Below are 23012 nucleotides of genomic sequence, written 5' to 3'. Positions count from 1 at the left end.
TGAAGATGTCATAGTTATGAGGGGGACAGACTATTAAATGAAAAAATAAATAGACTAAAAAACTAGTTGCTGCTGACAACTGTCTACTCGCACAGCTTTTGACCCTCTCTTGCTGTTAGGCAAGGCATAAAACCAAGATAGACAGTTGTCAGAGGAGTTCATTAGATCCAGCACGAAGTCCAAATTAGAAAAGCATTCTTTCTTCTCTCTGAATGCTCAGTATCTCTAACCAATGTAATTTGGGCTGAAGTGTTCTATGTCTATTAAGTATCCCTTTCCTCTTGCCCAGAATTATCTCTCCTGACCATATTGATCTTACTGTCCATTCCCTGGTCTAACAACTTAGGGATGTATCGCTGGACCTTTGCCTGTTGCCCTGTAAACAATAGAATAGGCAACCTGATTTCTTTAGTGACTTGTCCTGACAAATGATCCATTATGCTTACCTTTTTACTTGTAACATAAAAAGTTACTAATTCCATAACTGACAAAAATAAGAGGGTTAGTCATTGTGTGGCACAGCATAAGAGACTTGTGAAAGGAAGAAGAGAACGTGGCTAAGTACTGACAAACAAAAGGTGGCTTCTAAATACCTTGGTGCAAATGCATGGATTCTAATTCACAACTGCTTTTCATCCTTCAACATCAGTATGTTGTTTGGCTATCCATCTCTCCCCAGCAACCATTTCAGACTGGATACCTTTCTTTCCTAAATTTCCATCTCTTATCCATCTCATATGATGATCACCACCCTTATCATCTGTCTTCTGCACAGGTTCCCATAGCGTGCTAATTGATCTCCCTACCTCAGTCACTTATTCTCTTTTCCCCACATGTGCCAAATTGTTTGTCCTAAAGCATACATCCGACAATATCATTTGAACCTTTGGTGATTCCCTGTTGCTTCTTAGGGGAAAAAAAATGCTGTTCAGCTGGCTATTTGAAACCTTTCCTAATCTGACAACCTGTCTAGGTTTGTTACACACTGTACCCCTTTATGCCCTCCACATCCTAACCAAACTGGCCTGCTTGCAGTTTCCCAAACCCAGCATTTTATTTACTGCTTTATTTATTTTGTATATGGTTGTGCCTAGAATCTTCTTCACCTGGACCTCAGCTTATGCACCACTTTTTTTTTTGCGCTTAATAGTATTTAATTTCTTCCAATTACATTTAAGGATAGTTTTCACCATTAATTGTTTTATGGTTTTGAGTTCCATATTTTTCTCCCTCCTTCCCCAAGACAGCAAGCAGTCTGATATAGGCTATACATGTACAATCATAGTAAACATTTCCACATTAGTGATGTTGTGAAAGAAGAATCAGAACAAAAGGGAAAAACCACAAGAAAGAGAAAAAAAAGAGAAAAAATCTAGCAGAGGGGGTGGGGCTGGGAGAGTAAACTTGGGGAACATTGTTTGATCTGGTGGCTGGGAAGTAAGGTGGAAGACTGGTTCCCAAGATAAGGCAGAGAGCTTACCTGTCAGAGCTCAGGGTAGTTCTAGAGTTGAGAGTCCAAGGTTCCTGTGGGAAGGAGTTGGAATGGTGGCTGGAATGGAAGTGGCATTGTTTGGAGCCAGTGGCTAAGCATCTGTATGTTTCTTTGTATTTTCACAGCCTAATACCATGCTTTGATAAGTAGACCTTCAGTAAATGACAAAATGTTTAGTTGATGATTCTGAGATGTGACTGCCTTAAATATCAGTCATGGCTTCTTGGACATTTTCTTCAGTATAATTAGATGACAGCAAAGCAGTTGCCGTAGTTGGGAGGAAAAAACAATAGGTTGGCTATGGAAACATTATGAGGTCATTCTAAAGTACAGCTGAGGGTATTTAGTGCAATATAGCTGTAAAAAGCTAGGAAACAGCTGTATTAAACATAAATAAATCAAGGTGACATGGTAAATCAAGAAGGAATTGAGCCAGAGTTTGGCACTGTACGTTTTACTCTTTAGTAGTTAGGTTTCAACTATCTCTACAAATAAAAGTAGTGATGTGGACAATTCAAAATATTTCACCTTTGACTTTAGGGAGTGTATGTGTATCTATGTTTTTAATCTTCATTTGAATATGTATTGTGTTGGAGCTTCTTAAAACTCCATGAGCCTGTCTTAGCTTCTAAAAGAGGTAACAAAAGAAAAACACTGTAATCTTCACTACTGATAGTCATTCTGAATTCCTGCCTCGATTTCTGTTATATGATAAAGAGCATGTTGTAAAATTTTCAGAGGACTCAGGTTCAGATCCCAACTCAGGCAAGTTATTTAACCTCTCTAGGTCTGAGTTTCCTTTCTCTATCATAAGGAGGTTGGACTAGACCAGTTGCCAGCATTTTTTGGTTTTTGTTTTTTAGTATTTTTTCCGAATTACATGTACAGACAATTTTTAACTAAAACAAATTTAGTTCTAAATTCTCTCCCTTCGTTCCCCTTCCAAGACAGTAAGCAGTTTGATGTAGGTTATACATGTGCAGTCATACGAAACATATTTCCATATTATAAGTCATGTGAGAGAAGACACAGACCAAAAAAAGAAAGAAAGAACCCAGGAAAAAAAGTGAAAAGTAGTGTGATTTGATCTGCATTCAGACTCCTTCAGTTCTTTCTCTGAATGTAGATTGGCATTTTTCATAAGTCCTTTGTATGGCTGTGAATAGCTAAGTCATTCACAGTTGATCATTGTACAGTATTGCTCTTACTGTGTACAGTGTTCTCCTGGTTCTGCTCACTTCATTCAGCATCAGTTCATCTGAATCTTTCCAGGTTTTTCTTAAGTTCGCCTGCTTGTCATTTCTTATAGCACAGTAACATTCCATCACAATCATATGCCACAACTTGTTCAGCCATTCCCCAATTGATGGGCATCCCCTCGATTTCCAGTTTTTTGCCACCACAGAAGGAGTTACTCTGAATGTTTTTTGTACAAATAGGTCCTTTTCTCTTTTATGGATCTCTTTGGGTTATGGACCTAGTTGTAGAATTGATGGGTCCAAAGGGTATGCACAGTTTTGTAGCCCTTCTGACATAGTTCCAAATTGCATTCCAGAATGGATCAGTTTACAACTCCACCAACAGTGTGTTAATGTCTCAATTTTCCCACATCCCCTCCAACTTTTATTATTTTCCTTTTCTGTTGCATTAGCCAATCTGATATGTATGAAGTGACACCTCAAAGTTATTTTAATTTGCATTTCTCTAATCATTGATTTAGAGCATTTTTTCATATGACTATGGCTAGCTTTGATTTCTTCTGAAAATTGCCTCTTTGTATTCTTTGACCATTTCTCAATTGAGGAATGACTTGTATTCTTATTAATTTGATTCAGTTCTCTATATATTTGAAAAATGAGGCCTTTATCAGAGACCCTGGTCATAAAAATTGTTTCCCAGCTTTCTGCTTCCCTTCTAATCTTGGTTGCATTGATTTTGTTTGTGCAAACCCTTTTTAATTTAATATAATCAAAGCTATCCATTTTACATCTCATAATACTCTCTTATTTCTTGTTTGGTCATAATTTCTTCCCTCCTCCATAGATCTGACAGGTAGACTATTCCTTGCTTTCCTGATTTGTTTATGACATCTCCCTTTAGGTCTAAATCATATATCCATTTTGACCTTATCTTGATATACAGAGTAAGATGTTGATCTATACCTAGTTTCTGTTTTCCAGTTTCCCAACAAGTTGGTCAAATAGTGATTTCTTGTCCCAAAAGCTTGGGTCTTTAGGTTTTTCAAGCACTAGATTACTGTGGTCATCTACTGCTGTGTATTGGGTACCTGATGTTCTACTGATCTACCACTCTGTTTCTTACCCAGTACCACATAGTTTTGATGATTACCACTGTTTAATACAGTTTGAGATCTGGTCCTGCAAGGCCACCTTTCTTCACATTTTCTTTCTCCTCAGTTCCCTTGACATTCTTGACCTTTTGTTCTTCCAGATGAATTTTTAACTTATTTTTTCTAGCTCTGTAAAATGATTTGGTTGCTTTATTGGTTTAGCACTTGAATAAGTAAATGAATTTAGATAAAATTGCCATTTTTATTATATTAGCTCAGCCTACCAGTGAGCAATTGATATTTTTCCAGTTGTTTAGATCTGACTTGTCAACATTTTTTGTTCCATGAACTCCTTTAAGCAACAACAGGAAAAGAACAAAAACCATGTTGGGAATCTCCAGGGCAAATTTAATATATTACTCATGATAATCTTTCAGATGTATTCATCAAATGCTTACGATTATTTAAATAATAACAGCAACCATTTATATAGCCCTTACTGTGAGCCAGGCACTATGCTGAGTGTTTTACGGTTATTATTGTATTTGAGCTTCATAACAACCCTGGGAGATAGGTGCTATTATTATTCTATCCATTTTTACAGACTAGGAAACTGAGGTAAACAGATTAAATGACTTGCCCAAAGTTACACAGCTATTAAGTGTCTGAAGCTAGGTTTGAACTCGGGTCTTCCTGACTCCAGGCCCAATGCTGTGTCCACTGAACCACTTAGCTACCCCTTAACAAATAACTACTTATAAAATAATTATAAATATTTTATGTGTAACATTCTGTAAGAATTATAAAGGAGTTAATCCAGTTAAGATAGAACTTGAAAGATGTCTCACATAATAATCATATAAACTTAATCTTGATGTTGAAATTTCAATACCAGATAGTTTTAAATCTGGTCAATCAATGAAAATGAAAAGCTAGTTACAATATAAAATACTTGTTTTTATACTGACAGATGACAAGCAACTGTATTAAATGACAAATTCAAAGTATAGTGCAGTAGATAGAACTCTGGGGCTGAAGTCAGGAACCTGACTTCAGATTTGGCCTCAGACATTTACTAACTGTTTGACCCTGAACAAGTAACTTAACCTTTGTCTGCCTCAGTTTCCCCATCGGTAGGGGGATAACAATAGCATCTACCTCCCTGTGTTGTGGTGAGGACCAAATGAGATAGTGATTGGAAAGCACAGGGCCTGGCACATAGTAGGTGCTATATAAATGGTAGCTATTAGCATCGTTGTTAATTATATATGTTGCTTTGTTTTTAACATTGTTTATATGTAAACTAATGTTTGTAAAGAAGGAATCTCTTCACATGTGAATTATTTCTGGCGCACCAACTATACTCTTCCTAACTCTGCTAAATAACAAGCATTGCCAACAAGGTTGTTTGAAAATTGACCAGATAAAAGAATTGTAACATGAGTGAAGGTTAAATTTAAATCTGAAAAAAGCCTTTCTCTTCCACCGAGGGGCTGTATAAGGTTTGTTTCCAGAGAATGTCTGTGGTTTCAGGATGATTGGTAATGCACATGCCCCACAAACATGGTTTTCAAGCAGCCTTCCATTTGCCCTGCAAGAGCACAAGCTTTCTCATAGCATCTTGATCATGCAGTTCCCTAGCTGATGGGCCACAATCAACAGAGGACAGAAGAGCTGTTCCGGTGCAGTGTGTAGAATGCAAATGAGGAAATGCAGTTGTGGCTGACCACCAGTTTGTGTGGGGAGTTGGTTTCCACTCTAATGTTGAACCTTTGTGCTGGTTTGATGACAGTTTGAAAAGCTACAAGAACATGTGCTCAGTCGGAAACGGTTTCGTATAATTGCAGCATGCCCACCAGATTCATTGTGCACATGACCATGATGATTCAAGTCATCACAGAACAAGCCTAGAATACTTCAAATCCACACATTCTTGTCGAAGGTGGGGGATATATTTATTAAGCAGTTATTTACTGCTTAAGGTGCCATTAAAGAATTTTTAGTGTGAGCCTCTAAGATTGCAGAGTGCTAAATGGGAACCACTAGACTTTGTCATCTCTGAGTTCCTTTCCAGCTTATTCAGTCCTTTGAATCCTATGTCTAAGTGCTATTAGAGTAGAAGGACTATTTGCAGTATAGAGGAAGGTGTGGAGATCAAGAAAAATATCACTGGGGCAGCTAGGCGGCACAGTGGATAGAGTACTGGCCCTGGAGTCAGGAGGACCTGAGTTCAAATCCAGTCTCAACACTTAGTAGCTGTGTGACCCTGGGCAAGTCACTTAACCCCATTGCCTAGCAAAACAAAAAAAAAAAGAAAAACATCATGCAAGAGGTAGGATTTCCAAAGACACTAGTTAGCATAGACAAATGTGAACAAAGGTAAGAAATTGTGGAACACAGAAACCATATTTTAGAACTACAACGAATCTAATCCAACCTCATTTTATTCATGAGATAACATATTACTATATATGAAAGTTTATTGTAGCATAACAGTAATAATAGCTAACACTTATATAGCATTTATTATGTAGCAGGCACTGTGCTAAACATTTTACAGATATTATCTCATTTGATACTCACAACAGCCCTGGGAGGTTGGAGCTGTTATTATCCCCATTTTGCAGATGAGGAAACTGAGGCAAACAGGTTGTGCCTTACCAAGGGTCACATAGCTTGTAAGTGTCTGAGGCAGAATTTGAACTTGGGTCTTCCTGACTTCTGTCCCTGTCCACCATCCAGTGTGCCACCCATAAATACATATTTATATGTATTCTCAGTTTTCCTATTTGTTTTTCCTTATATGATCTTCTAAGGAACACTGTTTTAACCTGCTCACTTTGCTCTGTTTTAGGATACTTTACAGAGTAAAGCTCCTTCCTCACACTTTGTATAAATAATCAACTCTGTCCTTATTCCAGAAAAGGCTAGGATGCACAGATTCCTTGATGATAGAGAACGCACTGTGTCTTATAGACACTTTGTGCTTTCCAGAACTCGTCAGGTTCTTAAGAAACATCTACTAAAATAGACTTTACTTGCTTAATGACACACATAGTAAATAGCAAAATCAGGACTTCAACCCAGGTCCTCTGACTCTAAATCCTGCTTTCCTTTCCATTCTTTCATGCTGTCTCTAAATACTTATTGAATTTTACTGAATATAATTTGAGCAAAAGGAAAAGTTCAAAATGATAACTAAAATTTGAGGAGAAGGAAGTTGTTTTTTCATGCCAGAAGGTGGCACCTGAGCAGGACTTTAAAAGGAGAGAACATTTCCAACAGGCAGAAATGTGTAGGAAGTGTATTCCATCCCCAGACTGTGAATGATCTGCAAATTCAAGGAAGATAGGAGAGGGCAAGGTGAACCTTGGGTATAGCTAGAGCAGGTATATTGAAGCTAAAACATAGACTGTATAAAGAAAGGAATGACTAGAAAGGTAAGTTTCTTCCAGATTGTGAAGAATGTGTAATGTCAGGCTAAGGTTTTTGTATTGTATCCTGTAGGTTCTGACAAGTCACTATAGGATGACCATCTTATATGTACATTAGGAAGATTAGTTTGCTTCCATATAATGAATGATAGCCAGACTAGTCTGGGAGTGGTAAGAGCAGATGCAAAAGATAATGCAGAGATAGAATCAACAAAATTTTATAACCACGTGGACATAGGGGTTGAGGGAGAGGAAAGAGTCAAAAATAACTCACATTTCCAGCCTAGGTGACCAGGAGAATGTCAGGGCCATCAACAAAAATGAAGAAGTTGAAATGAAAAGCAAATTTGAGGTGAACAGAGACTGAGTTCAGTTTTGAATATTTTCAGTTGGATATACCTTTAGTATATCTTGATGGAAATATCCAGCAGGCAAGTAGAAATGTAGAACTGTACTTCAAGGGAGAGGTTGGAGGTGGAGGGTTAATTTATAGATTTGAGGTATCTGCACAGAGGTGATTTTTGAAGCCATAACAGTATATGAGATTACTAAAAGAGAGAATGTCAAGGTGCCAAGGACAGAACCCTGGGAAATATCCGTACTTAGGAGATGGGAGAAAACCAACAGAGTCAAGCAGGTCAGAAATGACCAAGAGAAAGCCATGGCAGGTAAACCAGGAGAAGAAAGAATTTCAAAGGTAGAGTGGTCAACAGAATCACAAGTTGTGGAACAGTTAGGAGAATGGAGACTTAAGAAAAGTCCATTGAATTGGTATGTGTCCATGTCATTGTTGACTTTGAGAGTACATTGTCACTAAAGTGACAAGGCTGAAACCAGCTTACAGAGGTTGGAGGAGTGGCTAAATGAACTTAGCAACTGTCAACTCAACTTTTTCTTGAAGTTTAGCAGTCAAGAGTAGCAGAAAGCTACTGTAATTCAGTGTTCCAGAAGTCTTAATGAAGTTGTAAGCTATTAAAGTTTAAAATTTAGGGCATGAGAGAAAATTGGCAAAATTGAAAAGTAGCTGTCAGGTAGGTGGGAAAACAAGCAAGAAAAAAGGCCAAGTAAGCCAGGAGAAGAAAAGAATTGCAAGGATGGAGCAGTCAGTAGAACCACAAGTTGTGGAATGGTCAGTTTTAAGCTTAATATTAAAGCTTAGCACTGCACTAAAACTTTGTTCTTTGGGAGGGTAATATGGCCATGAAAAGGGATGCTTAGGAGAAGGGAGGGTACTGTGGCTTCTGAGCAGAGAAGAATGGTCCACAGAGGGGAGCAGATTGAAGATAACAACATGCAAGACAGATCAGTTGCTCAGTCCCAGAGAACACAGGAGGAAGGGAACCAGAGGCACAAAGGAGGTGTTAAGTAGAGCGTAGAATAAAGACAACTACTTCATCTTCTGAGGTCACCTGTCCTTTCCTCCTTTCCTCTGAATAAGAGAGATTTCAAGCTAAGAAGATATACAAGATGAGGAAGCTTTATTACTAGATCACCTGCCAAATAAGGTGGTCCTAAGGACTAAGTTGGGGGACTAAAAAGGTTTGGAATAGCCACTGTGTGTTGTGGCACAGGGAAGCATTCAGAGATTTAGGAATGTAGATTGAGTTGGAAGAGATCTCAGACCAAATGAAGGCTTAGTGCTAATATGAATTTGTGATGGACCTAGTCAGTACAGTCTGTGACTTCCTCCAGCATTAGGGGTAGCAAAACATAAAGTAGAGGAACACACGTGAGAGGCAGGAGAAATGGGGTGATAGCAGGTACTTGGCTCCAAGCTTTAAACAGTTCTGTCTGTAAAGAAGTGATCAGAGAAGTGTATTTAACCAGTTTCTTTTTGAGACCTAACATATAGTCCTCTAATGTGCACAAATGCATATTGCTTTGCAGGATGTAAAATACACCTGTGGATAGCTAGTATTTCCCTATACACAGATGAAGAGGTATTCGTTCAACAAATACTGAGCACTTACTTTATACAGCTAAGTACTGTGGATAGATCAGCAAAATAGAGAAATAGGTGGTTTGCTTTCAGTATCCCTCTGTTCCCTTTCTCACCTCAGTGGCATTTCCTTCCCAAGCATTAGTTTTATACTCCCTAACCTCCTCCTCTCAAAACAAAAGGTTATCAGACATATATTTGAACTGAAATTCATTCTTACCGAGTGCGGGGACACACAGAAACCACGGGTAATAGTAAACTTCCACAGACTATGACATGCTCCTGGGGAACCAGGATGCAGGATTTTTTGGCCAGCCATGATTGAAAACTGGCTGCAACTGAGTCATCAAACAACTGCTATCATTAGGTTCTGCCCTGCAGAGCAACAAGGAAAGGCTGGAAGAGTGTTAGAGATACATGGGGTACTGAGAGGGTGAGTGATTTGCCCATAGCTATGCTGCCAGCATGTATTACAGGTAGGATCTGAACCCAAGTCCTGCTGGGCTGGCCCTCTATCCACTAAGTAGAATAAGATCAACTCTGAAGACTACAGAGCTTGCTGTGGCGTGTATTTACTGAAGGAATCCATTCTGCCTCTGTATAAGTCTTAAAGAACTCCTGTAATATGTACAGCTTCTTGTGCAATCTAGGCCTGTTATATAATGATCATTTAATAATAAAGGGAATTTGAAGAAGAAATGGAAGAGAGGGGCCTAGTGAGCCATTCAGATGGAATTGTGCTCAGTGAGCTTCCAGTTTCAAAGACTTAACAGGAAATTAGCAGCTATAGTTTATTTTCCCCAAGTCTCTTTTAACAAGCCAGCCATCCTTTCCCTCAGCACCCAGTAATGACTAAAGCAGGTTTACTACCATGTTACTGCCAGACCTGTTCTCACTGTGCCATCTTCCCTTCCCACTTTCAACGTAGACTTTTCCCTGCCCTTTTACAGGTCCTTATTGCTGCTTGCTTACTGATCTTTGCCTCCTGTCTTTTCCCTCTTCTAGTATTTGTCCATTTTGACCCATATTAGTCACTTGTTCTAAACTTTCAATAGTTCCTGATTTCCTACAGAGTGAAGTCCATACTTCTCACCTGATAATTCATGGTCTTCCACAGTCTTATTCCAGTTCATGCCAGACATTATGCTATGATTTGAGGGATATACGTGTGGAAAATGATACAGTCCCTAACTTCACAAAATCCCTGACTTGTTATTTGTTGCTCTTGTTTCCAACTAGATCGGAGACTCCTTGAGTACAGTGGATAGAAGGGTGGACTTTAAGTCAGGAAAAATTGGGTTGGAATGCTGCCTCATATTTACTGTGTGACTTTGAGATTACCTACCATTACAGTTGTGGCAGTGAAAGTGTGCTGCCATTTTATCCTGTTGTATTTTGCCTGGGATTCTTGAGCTGTCTAAGGAGTAACTGGAAATAGAATAGAAACAACAGCTTCCATTTTTAAAATCTTTTTTTTACAAGTTTTTTGATTGTTTGTACTTGCAAATACATTTTTCTGTGAAAATAGTGTTATAAATGGATTAGCTTTTCATGCTAACCTTCAGAACTATCTAACCTACAATGCACCTATATCATATATTATGGAAACTAACCACCTGTTATTACAATGGTTGGCAGATTGTTGCCCACCTTAAAAATGCAAAAATCATTCTTAGCTCACAAGTCATGCGAAACAGTGTCAGGCCAATGCCAGCTCTGGTTTGCTGACCTCTTCTTTATGTATGTTTCTATGAGAACATGGATTCCAAATCCCAGCTTGAGATACTTAAAAGAAATCTAAGGGGCTATGTGGTAATTTTTTTCCCCTAAAGAATTAACCTAAGCACAGGCTTTTAGACATTCTGTTTATCAGCTCAGGTGTATTTTTTCGGCAGGGTCAATGTGATATGTATCTTGGGTGCCACTCACGGATCCCTTCCAGGCATTAGTAATGACCTTGTTCGTGCTGTGTCTCTATAGGCTTTCCTTCGCACTTCTTGTATGCTTTTATGCTACTTTGTGTTAGGGTTTTTTATCTAAATCTTAGGAATAAAGCAGAAATCCCTTTTCATCTAACCACTTGTGTCTCCCCTTCAATGGGCCTTAGTGTTTGGCGAAGTGAAGTTAATGGGAGAAGTGTTTCATGTTAGGCATCCTTCACTTATGGCTCCATTCATGGATCCAGCACTGCTTGTATTGTATGATAGAATCTGATAATATTTGTATCAGTGCCCTGGAGGTGATAAAAAATTCAAGTGTTCAGGGCAGGAGCCATCTTTTAATACAATCTAAACGTGTCAGTTGCCCATCAAAATTTTCCTTATTTTGTGTTTAAGCCTTTCCATGATGAATTGACAGTTAGCTTAACTGCTACATATGTCTTCTCAGGTATTCTTAACTTCTGTGGTTTTAGAGGCCAACCCGCCCATTAAGGCAGACTTGCTATTGCCTCTTTGGTTTATTCTCGATTTAGAAGATAGAAATGGACACTTTTACAGCCGTCAATCAACAGACATTTTTAATCATTTGTGTGCAAGGCCCTGTTCTAGGAGTTGGAGATAAAAAGACAAAAAGAAATAGTCCCTGCCCTCAGAGAGCTTACATTCAGCTGAAGGTATGCAACATGCTATGTGGAAATAAGCACAGTTATTCGAAGTCGCCTCAAAAGGAGCAAGCACCAAGAATGCTGGGATCAGGGAGAGCCTCCCTAAGCCCTTGGCCCTTGAGCTTTGCTTTTGAGGGAGCTGGGAAGTCCGAGAGGGCAAAAATGGGAAAGGAGCAAATTTCAGACAGAAAGGTTAGAGGGCAGGCTAGGCAGTGCCTCATTCTGGGGAACTGCAAGGAGGCTATTTTGGCTACAACGGGATTCGTTAAAAGAAGTAAGATGAAAGAAGGTTGGAGAGGTAGGAGGGAGCCATGTTGTGTCGGGCTTTAAATGATAGGACAAGGACTTTCTGTTTTAAGAAACAATCGAGGAAGTCACTGAAGATGTTTAAGGAAGGACTGCCTTGATCAGGTCTGTGTTTTATGTATATCAGTTTGGCAGTGGTGTGTGAACAGCAGCTAGAGAGGTGAGAGATTAGAAACAGGATAAGCAATTAAGAGGCTATTTCAGCAGTCCAGGGGAGAGATAAGTAGGGCCTGAATTAAGAGGAGTTACATTGTGAGTGGAGAGATTTAAGAGTCAAGCAAGTGGAATTAATAACACCTGGCCACTGTTTGGTCATATTTTCCTTTTCAGTACCATCTGTACAAAAATCCATAGCAGCAGGTATCCAAAAAAACTTAGAAACAGTCCATTTGTCCAGTCATTGAGGAATGGCTGAACAAGTTGAGATTTGAATTTAATGGAATATTGTTACATAATAGGAAATAACAGATATGAAGAATACAAAGAAATATGGAAAGTACTTATATGAAATAATGCAGAGTGAGAAAACAATCAAAATCACTATACATACAAACTATAACTAGGTAAAAATAACAAAATCCAGGGAAAAATAGAAGAAAAAATCAAAAGGGGTCATAAGCAAACAGATTTTTTACTGTTATTTTGTGAAAGATGACAAACTTATTTTTAAGCAAATTAAAGATTTTTTTGATGTGGATCAAATTTACATTTATATGAATGTTTATATTTGCAAATTCCTAAATCCAGAATAAAACATTTTAAATGAGAAATATATTGAATCATGCTATTTAAGCATATGGGCTCAAATATGACTATTTTTATAAAGTTGTTTTGAGCTCTGCTCACAAGGATTGTGAAGCAGACTTTGTGTGTAATCCTCATCCCATGGTCTCCCTCATCCCCACCCCAGTACTAAGCCGAAAATCTTACCTTTTTATTAAAGAAACAGGAGTTTAATTTCAAACGTTTTTAGTTTCATTGTCTTTATAAAAGCAGGTTATTTATATCATGAAATAAACAAAGTTACTTGTCTTCATGATTTTCCTTTTCGAATAGCAATAAATCCCATATCCTCTAGTAAAACATATTAATTTTTTAAAGCTGTATTAAATAGTTAAGAACATGTGATAACCAGAAGATCTTCCTTCTCTTACCGACATACCATTTCCTTAAGGTATTTCTTTCTTGTTCTTTAATTTTTCGTTTTCCATTCGTTTAGCTGTGTGCGTATAGTTCTTCCTTTTTGACAACAAAATATTTTTTGATCCTACCCTATATTCTTTCAAAAACAAATTGACATGACTGACAACAAACTTTAAAACTAATGTTGAGTTTTGTTATTTTATATTTTCAAAATATTAAATTTATGATTATATTAGAATTTGAAATCAGTCAGGTTTGAAGTTCAAGATAATAAAGTCATAACTATTTTAGATATGTTCATTTTTATTCAGAGGGGGATCTCAGGCACATTGCTTGTGCAGTATCTGAAAAGTTCGTAGACATAATATCATCTCTCTGCTTTCAGTGTCTAATAATGGAAAGGACAGGCAAAACACCTTTGAATGGACTCTACAAAGTAGAGATTTGCATTTTCATATACAGTCCCCTCCATTTATTCTAGTATATGGAAATGTTCAATTTGTTTAGTATTTGCATTCAGTTTTTAAAGATTAATCTAATGTAAAATTAACATAAGACAGTTGCCTCATGATTGGGCAGTTTTCTTGGATTGACATTGCTGTATGAGGAATTTCCCTGATCCCTTCTTCTATTCTCTTTTTTAAAAAATGTTTTTTGTTTTATAAGTTCCCTCCTCCTTGAGAAAGCAAGGACTTTTGATATAGATTATACATGTGCAGTTGTGCAAAACATTTCTGTATTGACAATATTGCAAAAGAGAACACAGACTAAAAAGGAGAATAACAAGTATGGTTCGATCTGCGTTCAGACACCATCAGTTCTCTCTCTAGAGGCATATAGCATTTTTTCATCATAAATCCTTCCGAGTTCTCTTGGATCATTGTATTGCTGAAATAGCTAAGTCAATCACAGTTTCTTCTGTTTGCTCTTAACCAGTTTTTTCATCTCTTTCTGTGTACCTAGGGCATTATATTTCTTTGCACATGTGAATTAATAAGTTACAAGATTGTAAGCTCTTGGGGGCAGTTAGGTGGCGCAGTTGATAGAGCACCTGGCCTTGGAGTCAGGAGAACCTGAGTTCAAATCCGATTTCAGACCAGACTTGACACATACTAGCTATGTGACCCTGGGCAAGTCACTTAACCCCAATTACCTGAACAAAAACAAAAACAAAAAAAGATTGTAAGCGCTTTCAAGGCAATTCTCCCCCCCCCCATTTTTGTATCCATAGCACCTAGTGCACACAGTACCGTATAGTGTTTAAAAAAATAAGTGTTTTTTTAATTTGATTTATTATAGTAGCTGTATCTTAGATGAGATAGTTTACCCTGCTTTGTACCTATACACACGCACGCGCACACACACACACTCTCTCTCTCTCTCTCTCTCTCTCTCTCTGTCTCTCTCTCTCTCTCTCTCTCTCTCTCTCTCTCTCTCTCTCTCTCTCTCTCTCTCTCTAATGAGCCCAGGAATTAAGTGGGCAAGCCCAACTGTCTTGTGGTGGCACTGAGTGGAGGTGTGATGGCAGATGACAATTTATAAAGTAGCAGAATGGGAGTGTGTGCCTATGATGACAGCCTAAATGCCATTAAAAATAGTCTCCATAAGTGCCTGATGCCTTGCCTACATAAATAACCAAAATTGTGAGCTTGCTCTAGTATTTGGTTCTTAAGGCTTCAGCTTATTCTAATTACTCCTTTTTTATTGGTTTCTTTTCAGTGCACCCATTGGACCATTTTTCTTGGGTTGTTCATTTTTAGAATTAAAAAAAAATGTCTTAGAGCTGTCGGTTTATCCACGCTGAGAGAATATCCAAAATTATAAGAGAAATTATAGAGAAATTTTTCTGTTAGATTTTTTTTAGATGAAAATGCAGGTGAATCCCATTGTTGGTAATTAAAAGTTTTATCTCCCCAGTTCCAATAACAGACTTTACATTTCATATATGTGTGTGTGTGTGTGTGTGTGTACATATATATGTATATGTGTATATATGTATATATATACATATATATATATACACACATATATAAAACAGGCATTTTTTAAGCATTTACTATGTACTAGGCACTGTGCTAAGTATTTTACAAATATCATCTCATTTGATCCTCACAAAAATATATTGTTATCCTCATTTTACAAATGAGGAACTGAGTCAGAAGTTGAGTGAATTGGCCAGAGCTCTATCCACCTACCTACAAGCTTGCATCTTGCCCCTTTCAAATACACTTCTGTATTAATTAAATGTGGAAATACATAATCTAATTATATGAACTTTAATAAAATCAGCGGTTAACTTATTTCAAGCTCTTTTTTTCTATTTTTCAGCTGCTTTTCTAACCCAGACTGTATGTCTGGATGATACAACAGTAAAATTTGAAATATGGGATACAGCTGGACAAGAAAGATATCATAGCTTAGCACCAATGTATTACAGAGGCGCACAAGCAGCAATAGTTGTATATGATATCACAAATGAGGTAAGTATAAAATGTCTATAATTTATACTCAGTCAGCTAGGTGGCATAGTAGGACAGAGTGCCTGGCCTGAAGTAAGGAAGATCGAGGTGGGAATCTGGCCTCAGTATGAATTTTGATTCTATAACCCTTCATTCAAGAGAAACTCTGAAATACCTATGTGAAAACATGGAAAGGCCAAACATAATATTGTTTCTGTCAAATTTTCATCAATTAAAGAAATTGATTTTTTTAGAGGAAAATTTGTTGAACAGTGCTGTTAATCGTATTTAAGAGCTTATTTCTGATGAGGTCATACCCAACAATTTTAAAAGGCCTATTTTAGAGATAAATTAACTAGCTTAAATGACTCTTAGTTGATGATTTTGTGTTGTTGTTTTTTTTTCCTCCAATTAACCAGGAGTCCTTTGCAAGAGCAAAAAACTGGGTTAAAGAACTTCAGAGGCAAGCAAGTCCTAATATTGTAATAGCTTTAGCAGGGAACAAGGCTGATCTAGCAAATAAAAGAGCTGTAGATTTCCAGGTATGTTATGTTTTAACTTTTTAACTTAAAAGCAAATATCATTAAAGAATATTTTTTCTGAACTCATTTTTCAGTTGAAATTACAGATTAAAGAACATACAAATCTGTTTTGACATAACTGATGAATAAGTTTATAATAAATATTATCTGAATTTTCATGGTATTTTAATTTACTAATTGATCAAGGAATTTTACTAATATTCATTTAGTAAAGGCAGGCATTGTTAGAGGATAACTCTTACTGGTAAGGATTGATCTGTTAAGCACTTTGTCACTGATTTAAACCGTTGTCATTAAGGGCAGCTAGGTGGTACAATGGATAGAGCACCGTCCCTGGAGTCAGGAGGACCTGAGTTCAAATCCAGCCCCAGGCACTTGACACTTACCAGCTCTGTGACTCTGGGCAAGTCACTTAACCCCATTGCCTAACAAACAATTAAAATAAAATGTTCTTATTATGAAAGTATAGAAAGCTATAGTTGTATTCTCTTCTTAAGTCCTGAAAGCTATCTCAGACTTCATCTTTTCCTAAAGCCTTTGGTGGGACAGCTGTTGCGCACACCAGGGTGGGAAGTTTGTGGGAGGAGGTAAAGTGAAATTTGGCAAAGGGGGCAGGGTTGTTGTATTTGTTTGGTTTTTATTGTTCATTGAATTGAGGAACATTGTTATTTGAAGAAGATAGTTGCACACAGTACTGGTTTCTGTAAATGATAACATTACTTGCAAGCCATTTTTTGCATGTTCTCAAGAGTAGAAAATATATCTTGTTACATACTGGTCTTTTCTGATGTGGTCACCATTATTTTGCTTTTACTTCACACCTTACTATTGCTGCATAGCATCTTAATTGGTTTCACTGATTCCATTTCCTTCCTTCCTAACCCATCCTCCACATAACTGCCAAATTGATATTCATACAGTACAGGTCTACCCTTATCACTTCTTCTGCTTAAGAAACTTTTAGTAACATCCCACTGCATTTAGGGTAAGATACTCAAACTTCCACTGTTTGGGCATTTAAAGCCCTTTTCACTTCAGACTCTTTAAGCAGTTTCACATTTTTCTTCCTTGTGTACTCTTTGCTTCAGCCAAATCAACCAATTTGCTGCTCCCTTTAGGCTGTCCCCCGTGCTTGAAATGTTCTGCCTCTTTGGCTTTCAACCCTTAAGGATTTTTTCAAGGCTCAACTCTAGCACCACCTCCTGAAGTGGAGTCTCAAGGTTGTTAGCAGCCAGTCCCCTCCAGTCCACATCACTAAGGGTTTATTAGTATATCCTGTATGTACTTAGATAGGATCTTGTGATTTTCCCCCAGTAAAATATAAGCCCCTTTAAGGGGCAGCTAGGTGGTGCAGTGGATAGAGCACCAGCCCTGAATTCCGGAGTACCTGAGTTCAAATCTGGCCTCAGACACATAACACTTACTAGCTGTGTGACCCTGGGCAAGTCACTTAACCCCATTGCCTAGCCAAAAAAAAAAAAAATAGAGAGCCTATTTTACTTTATCTGTATGCCTTGTTGGTTGATTTCATATATACCATCTATGACTTAGTATAAGTTCTCACTAGAATTAAAATTGTGGTTTGTGTGTGTGTATATCTACATCTAGACAGGTATATATCAGGTCCTGCATTTTGCTCACTATGTGACCATGGACAAGTGTTTTAACCCATCAGTGCTGCACAGCAACTCTCAAAAGAGTGTAAGTTCTTGATCTGCATCACTGGAGAGAGTTTTTATATTGGGAATTTCCCACGCTGATAGATATCATAGGCCAGAACATTTTGGGGAGGGGTAGAGGGGGGAACTGTGTAGTCATTTTAAAAACCAGGTAAATGGTAGGAAGCTAACATTGTATATGTATTTGTTTTGTTTTGTTTTTCCCTCTGCCTGTGTGCAAACAAAAGGGGGAGGGGCATAAAGAAAAATGTTCATCAATGTCTGTGGCCTTAAGAACCCATTTTACCCTGGGGCTCTACTCTTTCACCTGCAAACCCCAGAATTTCCCTCTTTGATACCACATCTCTCTCTCTCTCTCTCTCTCCTCTCTCTCTCTCTCTCTCTCTCTCTCTCTCTTCTCTCTCTCTCTATCTATCTATCTATCTATCTATCTATTTCTCTATCTCTGTCTCTCTTTCATCTCTCTCTCATATCTCTTCCTTTGCTCCTTGAAAATACTCTGCAGCCCTTGAGTAGTTCTACTCGTTATTACTGGGGAAAATGTAAGGAGAAATGGAATGTGGTGGAAGGTAAAAGATAATAGTGCCTCTTGTCTGGTTGGCTCAAATCTCTCTCTCAATTTTCTCTGGAATTTTCTGGCCCCATCTTTCCTGGGCCAAATGTTCTAACAAATTTTAGATTTTATAGTTGATCAAAATTTGGTTTAAAATGTTAGATGTATTAATGCTTTTAGAATATACTTCATCATTTGTCATTCTAGGTGTGTGAGCTCTCCTTATATGCTTCTTTCTTGCGCTCTTCCACACATGGTCTTTATTTAGGTATTCATATGTAATAGGACCTACTCATCTGTCTCAGCATAAGCATTGTAGCCATGGACCCTATGGGATTGTTATGTGTACTCCCTTCCATGGCCTCAGAGTCCTTTGTTGGTATGGTTTTTCTTCTCTGTTGCCCTAGACTGGCATCTTTCTGGAGTGTGTTTCCAGGAAGCACTATTTAATCTAACATGCCGTGTTACCCTTTCCTAAGTTCCAAGACCCTAAGTTCCTTCCCATCACTAGTGTTTTCCTGTCATCTTCTGTTTTTTTTCTCTCTCACCCCACTACCAGTGCACCCCACCCCCACACCCACTCCCCAACTGCTTCTTTATTTCAACACCTTTTTTTTTTCCACCCCAAATTTCTGTTTCTAGACCCATTTTAAAAGTAGAGATAGTACCTCATACCTGGGGATTGGGTTACATTGGACATCTTTTCCTGGTCCACCTGCTTATTACACTTAATTACACCTATTTCCTTATATTCAACTTTCAGACTCAAATCATGATAGAGTCTTACTCATTCTTTTGAAGGATGGATTTCTGGACTCTGAGCTTTCATGAAGGGGGGGGACCTCCTTTGTACATACAATAATTAATACCATTAAGGCTAGTTATAGCACCATAGGTGAAGCAGAATTCTTTGTACAGAGTAAACGTTTTTACCTTGAATGCGTTAACATTTAAAAGCAAATTCCTCAGGATTAGAAATTAAACAGTTGTATTAGACATAGGGAAGAGATAGTTACAAAGTTATGTAAAATATATTCCAGAATAAAAAGATAGGGAAAATGCTTGCAAATAATACTGGAAGTTTTGTCATATTGTTGATTTTTATAGAAAAGGTACGGATACTCTTCCCAAAACCTAATGAAATTTCTCTGTTCCAGTGTGACAAGGTTTAAACCAACAATAGATAATAGGAAAATAGAGGCTGGTGTATAAAAAAAAATATAATGATAAAATCAATTTTCTTTTTTAACAGGAAGCACAGTCTTATGCAGATGACAACAGTTTATTATTCATGGAGACGTCAGCTAAAACATCAATGAATGTAAATGAAATATTCATGGCAATAGGTAAGACTGCCTTCTATTTTTAAATGACAGAAGTTAACATTAAACATGTTTTTGGGGCAGTTAGTTGGTGCAGTGGATAAAACACTGGCCCTGGTGTCAGGAGGACGCGAGTTCAAATTTGGCATCAGACAAATAGTCACTAGCTGTGTGACACTGGACAAGTCACTTAACCCCAATTGCCTCACCCCCCCAAAAAAATTCTTAAATTTTATATCTATGTTAACTATTTACTCTCCTCTTTTTATTGTCTTGGACTCCCATTTATAATGTGCTGCTTTCAAAGCTCCTTTCACAAAGCAGGGTCTTTTTTAATTTAGTAATAATATTGTGCCATTTGTAGTCACTTGATAAATATTTGAGTTTGTATTCCAGGAGTTCTTTATTTCTTCCCTGGGTGTTCTGCTTGTACTTCAGATGAGTTGGTACCAACCGAGTGATAGTTCCTCTTCTGTGTCCTTGGGGTCAAAACAGTTTAGCTATGGACATGTATAACTAAGAAACGTAGCTACCATAGGTTTTTGATATTTTATGGTTTTCTACAAAAATAGAACTGTTTTCTTAATTTCATTAACCTTAATGGCCTTCCCTTATACTTGACCTAATTTGCTAAGTACCTTTTCACAGAAGCCATTCTTGGGGATTGAATTTAAAAGCTCACATATAACCTTGCCTTTAACCTTCAGTTGTCTGACATCTTAAGAGGGAAGAGGCCTTAAATTGGCTTCTTAGTTTTCTTAGCGTTCCTTGATGTTTTTGTGTGTCATTACCTTCTTACAAGAATATTAGAGTGAAAAATAGTAATATGGTGCTACTGGCCTATCAACCTGTGGTTCTTTTCTCCCATTTAGCTGTTTGTCTGGCAGCTCGTTTCTGAGTTCTTCCAGGTTCCCCTTTCCATTAGAATAATGCCCTATATCCACATATGGTTAGTAAGACTCACTTTAAAAAAAAAATGGTTGCAGCTTATCCCCTAAATTAGATGGCCTAGTGTATGCACAGAGATTGAAGTGGAAAAGCCAGAGGGCAAGATCACAACTTGTGGAAGAGACCACCAAGATCTGGAGCAGAGATCCTGAAGGTCAGGACAGCATTTAGTTTGCGCACATGATTTCATTTTGCTCATGACACATGCCTTCATTGTCTTTCGATGTCAGGTTAAAGAAATCTGATCATATTCTTAGTTTCTTAAAAGACTGGTCTAAAGTTTAGGATATAACTTTTTTTGCAACATTATTTTAGTGATCTGAACTCTGGTGGACAGCCTACCCTTGAAGACCACATTCTTACTTTTCCCTTAACATCATCCTTTTAAAAACATATTTAAGCAGAATGTAAGATAGATTTTGAGCTGGTAAATCTCAAATGGATTTGGTTTTGTTTTTCCCCCATCTGTATGAACACTTCAGACCTACTTCAGGACAATTATATATAAACCAACCTTAATATTTAAATTTTTCCATAGCTCAAAGAGTATAAAAAATAAACCATTCAGAATAGAATGTTGTGTCCTTTCAGTCATGTCTGACTCTTTGTGACCCCATTTGGAGCTTACTTGGTAAAGATAACTGTAGTGGTTTGCCATTTCCTTCTCCATCTCATGTTATAGATGAGCAACTGAGGCAAACAGGATTAAGTGACTTGCTCAGGGCCACGTAGCTAGTAAGTATCTGGGGCCAGACTTTAACTAAGGAAAATGAGTCTTCTTGATTCCAGGCCCGTTGTACTCTTCACTGTGCCTCCTAGCCACTCTCAGAATGGAATGAGCTCTACATTAATGAAGAAAATCCATGGTAACCACATAGTATAAAAATGATAGTTCCCCAAGTATTTTTGTGCTTTGTATTTGCTTAAGATGTAAATTCCCAAAATAACAGCAGTGAATCCATTTGACTAGAATATAAGTAGCCATTTCTCAACTTTATCTTCTAGTCATGTCATGATAGAAGTATCAAGAATATCATCTTCTAAAATCTGTGCTATTTTTGACAGTTTGGGGTCTATCACTTTTTGAGAGTAGGAAGGAAACTGAAAATAATTAACTTGTCCCCTTCAGAGGGTACTGTTGAAGGAGAACAAAGCCTGGGCAGCTGTTTGAGGACCTCTTTTGTGTGCCTGCCCAGCATGGCTGTACTGGAGATAAAAGGTGGTAGTTAGCCCCAGGCCCAGTAGTAGTCTGAGAGAATAACAATCTCACCCTCCCTTCAAGCAAGAAGAGGCTCCAGCAGCAGATGGCATGCTACGGAAATGAAGGGAGCACCCACGAGGGTGGATTGGCTGTGCATTGTTTCTTCTCCCACTGGCACAGTAATTGGTAGGAGTCTACCCATGTTTGTAAAGGTGCTGAGAGCACAGTATTTCCACTGTTTGATTTTCCCATTACTTATTTTGGAAAAGCAACTCAATGTAGTGGTCATAGAGCCAGCCTCAGAGGAAGGAACCTGAGTCCAGGTTTCTTCACATACTTCGCTAAGCATTTATTGAGCATCTACTATGTGCCAGGCACTGTGCTGAGCCCTGTGGATACAAAGAACGGCCAACAACAGTCCCTGCCCTTGAGCAGCTCACAATCCAGTGGGGGAGACATTGAGCAGACAAACATAAAGAAACAAGATAGAGAAGGCACTAGAATTAAGAGAGGCTGGAGAAGGTGAGATTTCAGCTGGGACTTGAAGGAAACCAGGAGACAGAGATGATGAAGAGCATTCCAGGAGAACAGTTGGACAAAATGCCTGGAGCTGAGAAATGGAATGTCTTATTTTGTGGAACAGCAAGGATGCCAGAGTCAAAAAGTACGTGGCAGTGTGTAAGCTATAAGAGGAGTGGAAAATTGGTGGGGTGGGGCTAGGTTTCAAGGGCTTTGAATGCCAAGCAGAGGATTTTGTATTTAATCTTGAAAGTGATTACAAGCTACTGGACTTTATTGAGTTTGGAAATTACATGATTGGAACCACTGTTGAGGAAAAGGACTGAATGAATGGATGACGCAGTGGAATAGGAAAAGACCTGGGGCATATAGACCATCCGGCAGGCTGCCACAATAGTACAGGCAGGGAGGTGATGAGGACGTGTGCTAGAATGATGGCAGTGTCAGAGAGAAGTTCCAGAGGTGAAATTGATAGGCCTTGACTGCAGATTATCTGTGAGGGCTGAGATCGTGAGAAGTTAAGGATTAAGTTAGGTTATACTAATTTGCATTTGTGGAAGGAGTTCCTCACCAGAAGTTC

At 38.1% G+C, this 23012-nt stretch overlaps 1 protein-coding gene across 2 annotated transcripts in view; it reads left to right on the top strand.

Annotated features, from left to right (window-relative positions):
* The window catches only part of RAB5A (RAB5A, member RAS oncogene family), a 51535-nt gene that overhangs the window by 19687 nt on the left and 8836 nt on the right, over nt 1-23012 (top strand). For both annotated transcript variants that reach the window (XM_020987204.2, XM_078151421.1), the window contains 3 exons: nt 15538-15689; nt 16088-16210; nt 19695-19788. In XM_020987204.2, coding sequence (XP_020842863.1) covers nt 15538-15689; nt 16088-16210; nt 19695-19788 — 369 coding nt within the window. The remainder of the gene's footprint in view (nt 1-15537; nt 15690-16087; nt 16211-19694; nt 19789-23012) is intronic.

The sequence above is a fragment of the Phascolarctos cinereus genome, unplaced genomic scaffold, assembly GCF_003287225.1.
Source record: "Phascolarctos cinereus isolate Bilbo 61053 unplaced genomic scaffold, phaCin_HiC Scaffold_1;HRSCAF=81, whole genome shotgun sequence".
Taxonomy (NCBI): Eukaryota; Metazoa; Chordata; class Mammalia; order Diprotodontia; family Phascolarctidae; genus Phascolarctos; species Phascolarctos cinereus.
The sequence above is the reverse complement of the archived record's forward strand: the minus strand, read 5'-3'. Positions and strand labels throughout refer to the sequence as shown.